The 11565-nt window shown below is 36.9% G+C and overlaps 2 protein-coding genes across 2 annotated transcripts; one reads left to right on the top strand and one right to left on the bottom strand.

Moving 5' to 3' along the window:
* On the top strand, positions 1 to 9632 carry LOC110763661 (putative protein S-acyltransferase 4). The gene is made up of 7 exons (XM_021966492.2): positions 1 to 266; positions 342 to 485; positions 1755 to 1937; positions 3534 to 3842; positions 4577 to 4792; positions 5770 to 6359; positions 7024 to 9632. The coding sequence occupies exons 2-6, from the start codon at positions 435 to 437 to the stop codon at positions 6355 to 6357; spliced, it is 1347 nt and encodes a 448-aa protein (XP_021822184.1). The 5' UTR covers positions 1 to 266; positions 342 to 434; the 3' UTR covers positions 6358 to 6359; positions 7024 to 9632.
* CRD1 (dicarboxylate diiron protein, putative (Crd1)) lies at positions 8133 to 10623 on the bottom strand. The gene is made up of 5 exons (XM_021966493.2): positions 10014 to 10623; positions 9825 to 9889; positions 9396 to 9723; positions 9044 to 9142; positions 8133 to 8557 (listed from the first exon to the last, which is right to left on the bottom strand). Exons 1-5 carry the CDS (start codon positions 10509 to 10511, stop codon positions 8294 to 8296), a joined length of 1254 nt encoding a protein of 417 aa, XP_021822185.1. The 5' UTR covers positions 10512 to 10623; the 3' UTR covers positions 8133 to 8293.
* Positions 10624 to 11565: the final 942 nt, after the last annotated feature.

The raw sequence follows: 11565 nt of genomic DNA, 5'->3' as shown, positions 1-11565 counted from the left end.
GAAATTGGAACATCCGCCCGGATGTCATCGTTGGCAGCGTGTTAGAGAGAGAGAGTTAGAGAGAGAGAGAAAGAGAGACAGACAGAGAGAGAATCTTGTTTGTCTCTGTTGCCTTGGTAGAATCCGTCTCAAGAAAAAGTGGTGGGCAGAGAGGCAGCTGGTTTTGATCCCAAACCCAAAAACCTCTCTCCATCTCCCTCTCTCTCTCTCTCTCTCTCTCTCTCTCTCTCTCTCTCTCTCTTCAGTGCTGAATTGCTCATTTACAGGTACATCATGTAAAACTCACAAACCCCATTTATTTGCTTTGAATTGGTTTTCTTAAGGTGTTTTGGGTTTTGTAGTGGAGGAAGGAAGTGGAATTGTGATGAACAGAGGGTTTGGGAGTTGAGAATAGAAGAGTTTGGGCATCTGGGTTCATATCATCCATTGATGGTATGGCACAGAATAAACCCAAGAGGCTATACCAAGTCTGGCAAGGAAGCAATGTGAGTCTCTCTCTCTCTCTCTCTCTCTCTCTCTCTCTCTCTCTCTCAATTGTGTTTACTGTTCTTGACTTGCGACTGTTTTTTTAATCAGCATGAATTGTATTGGTTTATCTGCGTGTATTGCTTTTGTTACTGAGAGAAGAGGATGATATTATGAATTTGACTAATCTCTTTGTTTATCATCTTCTTTCCTCTCTCTTGTGTGTGTTTTTGTCTTTAAATTTACGGTGAGGCAGTTGTTTTTAAGATGCACTCTAGCTAGACTGGCTTTACTTAATTACCCCCTCCCCTCTTGCGGCACAAGAAGGCCTTACTTATTTCCTGATTATATTTATGACTAGAAGCAAAAGATATATCTTTCTGGGTCGCGGTCCAGGTTAAACACTTGATTTCAAATTCTTGCCAATAAGGTCATATATTTGTTTCTTTCATTCATCTGTTCCTTAGTGTGGTTACTTGCTATTTTGAGTGCATTTTTATGCGTTTCAACCAAGATTTTGCAGACCAGGTACGGATGTACTGAACAGATAAAGCAAAATAATTATTTATTATTTCATGTGGTAGTTTGGAAGACAGATTGTAGTTTAAAGCAAGATTCATGTAGTAGCCCTCAAAAATCTAGTAAGCAGAAAAATGGCTTGTGGAGTTGATTTATCTCCTATCTGCGGAGAAAAAGAAAGACTAATTTTGAATATAAAACAAATGAATAATCAGTATTTATCATGCCATGCATATTTTCTTCCTTTCGCTTATATCTGCAGATATATGAATGCATGTATTAATTCAAGTCGTACAATATTAAATTTATTGATCATTTCTTGGTATGGCACGTTTGATCATTACTTGGAAGCCTGGTGCATTTGATTTATGCATGCACTTTACTTTATTGGTAGTTAACCTTTCACCAAGCATATTGTTCATGTGACTGATTTCGAAGTTGAAATTTCAAAAAAAAATTCGATTCTCATTTAAAAGTAAAATTTATCATCATAGTTTGTCAGGGTTCTTTGATGGACATGGATATCATTAAATTTCCTTCGCTGATCAGCACTAAGTTTATGTTTCCCCTTTCTCTGTAATTTTATTGGCTATATCTTCCATTAATGAAAGCTTTATGGACCATTCTTTTGGCTGAAGATAGGCCAGGAGTTGACATACATGTATACTTATCGAATATTGTTAAACATCCAAATCCAGTTTGAATATTGTTAAAACTCAAATCCTGTTTGGTGTGCTTTTACTGATGGGGCTTTTGATTGGTTTTTTCAGAACTTTTTATGTGGCGGGAGATTAATTTTTGGTCCTGATGTGGCATCTCTTCTTCTGTCCACACTCCTTGTTGCCGGCCCAGCAGTTGCCTTTTGTATAAAGGTTTATTTTAAAATAAAAAAGGGGAACAATACAGATCTTTGGTATCCTGTATTAATAGTTGGCTCAGTCCTTACTGTTTTGGTAAGTCTTCTTTTTTATTTTTTCTATTTCTTTTTCTTTCTATACACAGTTGTTTGTAGTCAGAGGCCTATTCTGTATGTGGCTATTCGCATAACCTCTATTTCACCATTTCTTATGAGATAGCTAAGAGTTAACAGTGAAGATCTCAGTAGTCTACCAACTTACTTTTGGTTAAGTTATTATTGAAACTCAAAACTTGATCCTTGCCTTGGAATTAATAGCAGCATCCATAGGATAACTCCTGTCTTAAAAGTAGAGGAAAACATCTATTAGGCCATGAGGATCATCAAAACGAATAAATACTATATGGCTATTTACATAAGCCTCTATTTCACCAGAAATGCCATTACTTGTGGCTGTCCCGGAAAACCTGGGTCTTGGGAAGGAAATTATGGATGTGGATTTTGCTTTAAGTGGCAATCAAAAAAATTACACCTGCCCACTGATGATGGCTTAGTACTTTTACCATTGTCCTTTCTGTCTCCAGATTTAATGCTACGTAATAAGCCATTCTGAGTCAATATAAACTTCTCTACTATAATTGAAAGGTACATCACACATAATGGGGCAGCCATTCCCCGTGGATTAGATCCAATACCTTTTCGAAGGAAGATAGGGCTAAAGCTGTTACAATGGACATGGTTATAAGCTCAAAGCTTTTGAATGTGAGGCAACTTTCAGATGGACAATCATGCATTACATCAGCAAGATTTGGCCTTTGATAATGTACTAATGTTTAAATGATAAACTGAAGGAGTGTAAGTGATGTAGGATACGGGTGAATTGAGTATTTAGGTAGTTTAGCGGAAGCGAAAACAATGGGAAACAGAAAATAGAACAAAAGGGATAGGTCTGGAATCACTCCAGTGGTTTGGCTTCACACCAAGTAGTCTCCAATCTCTGGAAAATAAACTTTTCTTTATATCTCAACAACTCAACTCCATAATGAACTACATAGACAGGGTATTTATAATAATCTAACCCTAGAGTGAAAGGGAAAATTAAACTTATTCTAGGAAAGAAATCATAATACAAATAAAATAGGAAACTTGGAAATCCTACTGAAATCTGGAAAAACTAAAAATCCTAATGAAATCTGGAAAACTTAGAGAACCTAGGAACTAACAAATAAATTAGGAAACTAATTAATAATTCCCTCTTCCATCTCTTTCGTTTGTAAACCCTAATGGGTTTGACAAAGATGTCCTCATCAATAAGGGTGTCTAGACCTCAAATGTTAAGAGACCTCCGTTTCTCCAATCAGCGTTTGGAATGAGTCTTTTCTTTCTGCAATATGGATTCTTTTTTATTTCATGTACCAGATCACGTTTTTCTTTGTACATATCACAGGGATGTTAACTTGTCAAAATGTTCTGTATGTGACTTCTGTTTCCCTTTTCTTGTGGTTGTGGATCTAAGCCATCGGACACTTGGATTGCATCCCAATGGCAGCCTTATCACTCTCGAAGACTAAGATGATGACTATATGATTTCAATCACTTGATAAATTAAAGATGATTGAACATTCTGTTCTTACAATTGTTGATTGCTCTGGTATTTAAATAGAAATCTGACATTTAGCTCATTTCTGTGCAGGATTTAACATTTCTGTTCTTGACTTCTGGTAGGGATCCTGGAATAGTCCCTAGAAATTCAAGGCCTCCAGAATCAGATGAAGCATTTGGTCTTGCTACCCCATCAATGGAGTGGGTTAATGAAAGAACTCCTCATTTGAAACTACCACGAACCAAAGATGTCATTGTAAATGGTCACACAGTAAAAGTGAAGTACTGTGATACTTGTTTGCTTTATCGCCCTCCTCGTGTATCTCACTGTTCTATCTGCAACAATTGTGTTCAGAGATTCGATCATCATTGTCCATGGGTTGGCCAATGCATTGGAATTGTAAGTTATTAGTGTAAAAGAGTATCTTCTATGTTTATGCCACCTGTGATGAGAAATTGGAATAGGGTACAACTAAGTGAACTGATCATTTTACGTGGGTTTCCTTCCTGGACATAGTTAACTCTTTTGAACATGGTGCTGACTGTAGTGATATTTATCAAAGACCAAAGGTATTGTCGGTCAAGAATTGCAGTAGGAACAAACTAAATATTTTTATAACTGCTGGAATGTTATACCTGTGTAGTTGGAGCTGTCTAAGTATTTCTTCTGTCTTATTATTAGCACTTAATCCAATATATCTTGGGATCCTTGCAAAGTTTTACTTTGACAGCACAAAATCGTTTGAAACTTTGACCCAGATTTATTTATTAGATACTAAAATTCTTGAAGTTACTTTTTCGGTAGCATGTTTAAACTTTTTCACACTAGTTTGAAAGGTGAGAGTCTACATTGATAGTCCTGATTTATTTCCATGTAATCTTACCAGCTATACAGTACTACCCCATTTCTCTTGACACCCTTATGGGCTCCGTAACTAAGTCATCTAAAGTTTAGCTGGAAACTGCACATACGTGAACCGCAAGTAGTTTTGTTGTCTGACAACTATAATTGAATCAACTTGTTTTGAATATCAAGTTTATGGTTGCAATTTATTTGGTGTCCAAATCTTTGTATAATTGTTCATTGTGCGGTCTACTCATAAACTAACTGTCCTCTTGTATGCTTGGTTGCAGCGTAACTATAGGTTCTTCTTCATGTTCATATCAACCTCAACCATACTCTGCATATATGTTTTTGTCTTCTCTTGGATAAATGTAGTTCAAGAAGGCGGTAGACAAGCTATGTCGAAAGATATCCTATCAGATTTCCTTTTAGCGTACTGCTTCATCGCTATCTGGTTTGTTGGTGGCCTTACAATCTTCCATTCCTACTTGATATGCACAAACCAGGTGACCTTGCTCAATGATATACTGAAACTAAATATGCAAATTATATAATCTGATTGGTTTTCTCTCCCTCTAAGAATCTTATCTATGGAGATCTTAGCTGATGGCATTTGGGCCAAATGGCTTCGCCTCCCAAAAAAATAAATGGGTGAAGCTGCAGTGTTGTAGTTAATCTAGTACGATATGCATTTATCTTGATTTTCTAGCCTGTATCTATTGTACTAGCACATTGACATATTCTTGCATTTGGTTTAAATGATAAAATAATTTAATAGTTTTTTTAATCAAGAAGGGAGGGGATTCGAACTTGGGGCCTCCTCCATTGGGAAGAGGAATACAACTAGACCAAGTGCTAGTTAGTAAATCACTCTTGTTTAGAATATAAAAGTATATAATGCATAAACCTAATTAAAACATACATCAAGGAAATATTATCGTTATTAGTTATGCGTGGTTAAGAATATTGAGACATTGTGATTTTATTACTAAGAAGAATATTTTATATATATCTTTGAGAATTACTTGATTTGATCAAGTGATAATAATTTTCTTTCATATAATGTATTGATTAAGGAAATGGAGAAAGTTCGCTTATAGTATTGATTAAAATATTAAAGACTTGGTTAAAATGCTTTCCTGATGGGCTATTAAAGATAGGCTTTCTTTTCAGAACAAGAATCATATGTTCAAATCAGAAGTAGGCTTTATTTATGGAGATTATAACAATAGAAGAAACAAATAACAGGAACATGAAAGAGGGAGCTAGAGTGTGAAAAAAAGGAAGAGATACTTAATCCTTAAAATAATATTATTGTAATAAATAAATGACATAGTTTAAATAAGTAGGGCATTATAGTCTAATACAAAGTTTCAACATTGTGTTTTTGTCAGTATTCTTGAATATAACACCTACTACACACACAGAGACGATATGTACATTCTCATCTAACATTTTTTCTCTGATTCTTGTTTTGTTACAGACAACATATGAAAACTTCCGGTACCGATATGATAAGAACGAGAACCCATATAACAAAGGAGTGATGTGGAACATCAAAGAAGTTTTTTTCGCTAAGATCCCTCCTTCAATGAATAGATTCCGATCATTCATTGAAATGGATGAACAGATGATCGCAGGATCTGTGACTCCAAATCTTGATGAAGGTATTATGGGCTCAAAGGAGAAAATTGATATTGAAATGGGAACTGGCATTGAGGAGGACAATGATTTTCCAATTCCCAACCTTTTGCGGAATTTTGACTATGATGATTTGGAGGATGATTTGAAGAATGCAGGGGAACAACGAGGACCTGCTTTTGACACTTTCTTTCCCGTTCAGACAGAAGCAAAAGAATCTGTGAAATACTCAATAGATGTAGATAAAATTACAGAATCTGTGCAAAGTGTTACTACAAGGGATGCAGTGAGAGATTCTGTGGGAAGCTCACCTCCGAGAGATGAATTGAGAGCATCTGTACAGAGCACCATTTCCTTGGATGGAGCAAATGAGGAAGCTGATTGTGGAAATAACCATCCCAAGACCACATCACCTGTTTTCCGAGCATAAAGGTTTCTTAACTTTATTTTATTTCCATATTTTCATTTGAGACTTTTTTTTTGTGTGTCTATTTTTTAAATGTAGGATTCTTATACTTTCAGACCTCAAACTTTAGTTCCTTGTATTAGTAAGTCACTTAAGTGGGTTATGTCAGCGTCAAAAATGATTATTTTGGGTTTTGACTTGCATCATCAGTTAACTGGTTCTTCTATAACATAACAAAAAAATATGCAGCGAAAATAGAGATTCTTTGAGCTTTCTAATCATATGCTCCATCTTTCTGAACATAAAGAACAAGCAAAAAGAAAGAGAGAAAACATGATTATCCAATGGAAGAGTAATGCAATGTGGACAAATACTAAACTATATCTTTATTAGTTTGCTTGTTTGGTTTAATCAACTGGCATAGGAAACAACATGTCTTAACTGTTTTACACTCATCACCCTTGATAATTAATTTGTTCTTGTTGATGCTAGTTTTAAGTGTGGCGTGATATGAAATACTCTTCTAAATGCCACAGAAAACATATTGGAAAAGAAATCCTATGATATTCCTCAACATCCCTCAGCTTTGTGTACATGTCATGTTTAGTATAATTTTTGGTGTTACTCGTCCTGTTTCTGAATTATCATTCTTATTCTGTGTTCTACTTGACCTTCGTCCCTTAATGACAGGTTTGGCTACAACAGATCTCTTCTAGGGCTTTTGCATCTCGTGAGGCATCTTTCTTTTCGGTTTCCAAAGGATCTTTTGTTTCAGTAGTTATGGTAGTCAGAAACTAGGTAAGCAGTTACGTTTTCTTAATACAGTTACAGTAGTTGGTCACTTTGATGCTGGAAAGCAAAGGAGAGTTCATACAGTTACATCGTCCCATGATAAAACTCTGACTCATGATTGTTGTAAAATGTCTTGCTGTGTTTACAATAATGCAGAAATCTGCAAGGAATGGTGTTCATAGTGGTTTAATGTTCAGTAGTGTTTATTTTATTTTGCCTTTTTGATGACTTACAGACTGCTGGCTTTTCCATAGTTTTAAGAAAATCTGGATTGACTTGCTCCAAGTTTCATTGGATAATATTCTTTCTGGTTTGCTATATGATATTTAATAATGTATATATAACCTATGCTACATCCGCGAATGGGTCCATAGCTTAGTGGTAAGAGCATTTGCGTGCAGATTAGGGATCTCAGGTTTGAACCTAATGGTACATCTCGCCTCCCCCTTCCAAACTTTGACAAAAGAAAAAAAATTTAAGTAAATAAAAAACATCTGCCGTATGCACTTGGGCTTTTTGTTTTTCTGTTTTGTTTTTGGATAGGGTGCTGAGACTTGCTAAGTTAAATGTGTAAACTTTTCATTTGGGGTTTGATTTGTTTAACAATATTGCTATGAGAGCTACATGGAAGCAAAGATTAGATTAATTTCATTTTCAAGACAATTATTTAGAACTTAACAGATGGTTGACACAATGTGTTTGCAAACCTGATGGATGTTAGCAAGATAAATTACTGGGAAAAAATATTGGATGAGAGATATTGATTGAAATTACAATTTTATTCCATAGTTTAAGATATGCGATCTCAATCGTTTAAAGTATTAGGGCTGAAATTGACATTTGCTGTATAATGGTTGACTCATTACAGACGTCTAAGCCATGAATTAAACGGTCGGAGTATTTATGTATAGATAAAATCATTTTCATAAAAAATAAATCACCGTGGATTAAGGGAAGTAATGTTTTAGGGTTTAGGGTTAGAAATTTGAAGCGTATGACCAAGAATATTGCCAAAGGGAAACCATTTTTACATTAAAAAAAAATTAAACGTTACGAAGCAAAGGGTATGTTAACAAGTGTTGATAACTTGACAACATCTTCTCGGTTTTGTAGGCATACTAATTATGCTCTAACATCATATGGGATGAGAGGGAAATCTTACAAAAAATCAGTACACCAGTTGGGTTTCAAACTCAGCAAAATCAACAGATCCGGACTCAATGGGTGGCATAAGGTATGCAGCCAGAAGCTCAGAGGCCAATGCAGCAACCATAGGTATCCTCTTTAAGTTCTTCACCAAGGGAATGTCGTCGCTTTCCCCGACAGCAATCAGCTTCTGGTTAATCTCCACCATGCGGTCCAGTTTCCTTTTGAATTCTGGGTTCTCAACATCAAGCACAGCTGGGAAAATTCTGGCTGTAGTGCGATTCGTCTGCATAAACAGAAAATACACTACTGAACCTTGGCACAAAAGTTGTCATGTCCAACTAGCTAAGGGAGTAAAGGCAGTCTTATGATCTTCCAGAAAAAAGACTAGATGTTAGCATGCTTCTAACAAGAGATTGGATGTTTAACAAACGATAAATATCACCTCTTACCTCCATATTGGTTGCCAAGAGTGTAAATGAAAAAGAGTGCAAACTTTGATATTGCAACTACTCAGGTATACAAGGAAATTCTGATTTTTCTCTTTCTACCTCATCATCTTGGCAACCAAGAAGGGAATTAAGAGGATTTATCGTTCTTGAAAATAAGTTTGAAAATTAAAGCTGTGAGAAAGAAGGATGCTTCTAGCATATTAGAAACATTAATAGCTATCTCAGGAATTATCTACTGTGTAAGAGTCTAATCTTGAACTACAATAAAAAAAAATTCTCTCAAGGTTTGGTAATCTTGAACTATGGAACCACAGACTCACCTCAATGATAACATGCATATCAAATTCTTTTGTGTTGAGCCCGATGCCTTCATAGAAAGCTGTGCGTTGGCAATCATTTAGGTACATTGTCACATATACCTGCACCATAAATTTGTCAAGTATGAGGAACAGAAGTTGAGGGACAGCTGCGCAACCTTATGTAACTTGATGCTAAACCATTTCAGTTTTTTGGGTAGGCAAAGAGGGGGGAAATAAATGCTACTTCCCATAAAATATTTTGTTCTGAACACATATTGGTTTTGGTTGCAAACAAGAAAGTGTATTCTTACATGTGCAGCTGTGACATTACATGGCTAAAGAAATAATTGTTATCTTGAGAGCAAGAAGTTACCGATAAGCAGAAGAATCGAGACCACAACTTTGCCTTCCAGTCATTAAGGAATTGGGGTTGTGCCTTCATCAGTGCAGAAAAGAAGTCACCATGCCTGTTCTCATCCTGACACCAGTTCTCAAAATACTTGAAAATGGGATAGCACTGGTACTCAGGGTTCTCCTTGAGATGCCTGTATATGGTAATGTATCTCCAGTATCCAATCTTCTCAGATAAATAAGTGGCATAGAAGATGAACTTTGGTTTGAAAAATGTGTATTTCCTGGCCTTTGTCAGAAACCCCAAGTCCAATGCCAAATTGAAATCAGACAGACCCTTGTTCAAAAACCTGCAACAGTAATACAAAACTATGGTTATTCATTCTAATCAATATTGCTTATTCTTGTGAGTAATAGTATCCTAAAAAAGAGTAACAAAATGCTTGCATACCCAGCATGCCTGGCTTCATCCCTGGACATGAGAGAGAATATCTCAGCCACCACTGGATTGGTTTTCTGCAACATAAATCCTCTTAAAATTTAACTACCACAAACAAAAAAAGAATAACCCAACTTGCAAATTAACCAAAAACCCCATCTGACTGTGCAAATTGAGATGATAATTTAATCAGAATTTCACCTTGAGCCTTCTTCCAAGCTCTTTGTAAAGAAGGAAGCCAGAGAACTCAGCAGTGCAAGACCTCTCCAAGAACTCCACAAAAATCTGTCTGAGGGGGCCTTGGAGCTTATCAGCGGCCTCCTTGAACTCCTTGTTCCTCACAAAGTGGGTCTGGTTGTAGTCAGTCTTGAACTCCTGAAGCAGAGCCTCAAACTCAGCCTGGTTGAGGTTCTTGTTGATCTCAGTGTTGAAGAGGGTCTCCATCTCATCAAAGTCAGTGGTGTAGAACCTTGGTGCCAAAAGGGTCTCCTTGATGGCTTTCTTTGGGGACTTTTTGGCTGTGGGCTGTGCAGTTGCAGACATTCTTATTGAGCAGCTCAACCTGTTGTATGAGCAAGCTCTGCTGCTTCCAAATTTTGGGCTCACATTGTTGAAATTGGTGATGGGTTTTACAAGAGCCATCTCTGCTGCCATTTTTGGAGCAAACTTGGGTTTTACAAGAGCCATCTCTGCTGCCATTTTTGGAGCAAAGTTTGAAGTTTTAGCAGAATGTTGGCAATGGAAGTGAGCTCTCTCCCTCTCCGTCTGTCTGTATAGTAGGATTTTAGAGACACCACAAAGGGGTGGACGGATAAGATGCGTGGGAGTTACAATTGGTTCACACCGGATATAATCTCATCCAATGAAATCTATGAGTTTAAATGCGCATGTGACACGTGGCATCTGATTTTCACCCATGTCTTGTTTACGTGTTTAGTTGTGATAATGCCACATGGGATAGGACTGTGTGGTTCACTGGAAAACGATTCTCCTTTGGGAGATCTTCTTTATTCCATGTTCAGTTAAATCAGTTCTTTTGTTTGTGTTTGACTTAAATTGACTGACTTAGAGCATCCACAGTGGGGTGTGTAAATTTGGGGGTGTAAAGCCATTTTTACATCCCCTTTACACCGCCGAGGGGTGTAAATATGTTTTTTGCTTCAGTGGGGGAGTGTAAATTCGGGGGTGTAGCCGTGGGTCCCAGCCTTTTATGTTGACTTTTCTTCATTTTTGTTCTCTTTTCTCGGGTGGGTTCCGCCTGCAAGGGATGTAAAAATGGATGTAAATATACATTTTATTTTACATCCCCATGGTGGTGATGTATATTTACATACATTTACATCTCACCATTGGAGACGATTCCGGTGACTCGGGGTGTATATTTAACATACACCCCCATATACACCCCCTCACTGTGGATGCTCTTATGGATGGCTCAAAGCAACTTTAATGGGGAATGTAAATTTGGGGATGTACGGCGGGATGTAAATGGGGTGCATTTTTGCTCACCACTTTAACCATAAGTGTACCCTCACCACCATCCTCAATGCTTGACACGTGTCCATAGACATAACCATAGTTAACTTTTGCTTTGTGTTTATGGAATCATGATTATACCTATGGACACGTGTCAAGCATTGAGGATGGTGATGAGGGTACACCTATGGTTAAAGTGGTGAGCAAAAATGCTCCCATGTAAATGTGGGTTTACATTCGATCGGAGATGTAAATTCAATTTTGTGTATTATTTGGG

The sequence above is a fragment of the Prunus avium genome, chromosome 7 (genome assembly GCF_965620075.1).
Source record: "Prunus avium chromosome 7, drPruAviu1.hap1.1, whole genome shotgun sequence".
NCBI lineage: Eukaryota > Viridiplantae > Streptophyta > Magnoliopsida > Rosales > Rosaceae > Prunus > Prunus avium.
Note: the sequence above shows the minus strand (reverse complement) of the source record. Positions and strands in the feature narration are given on the sequence as shown.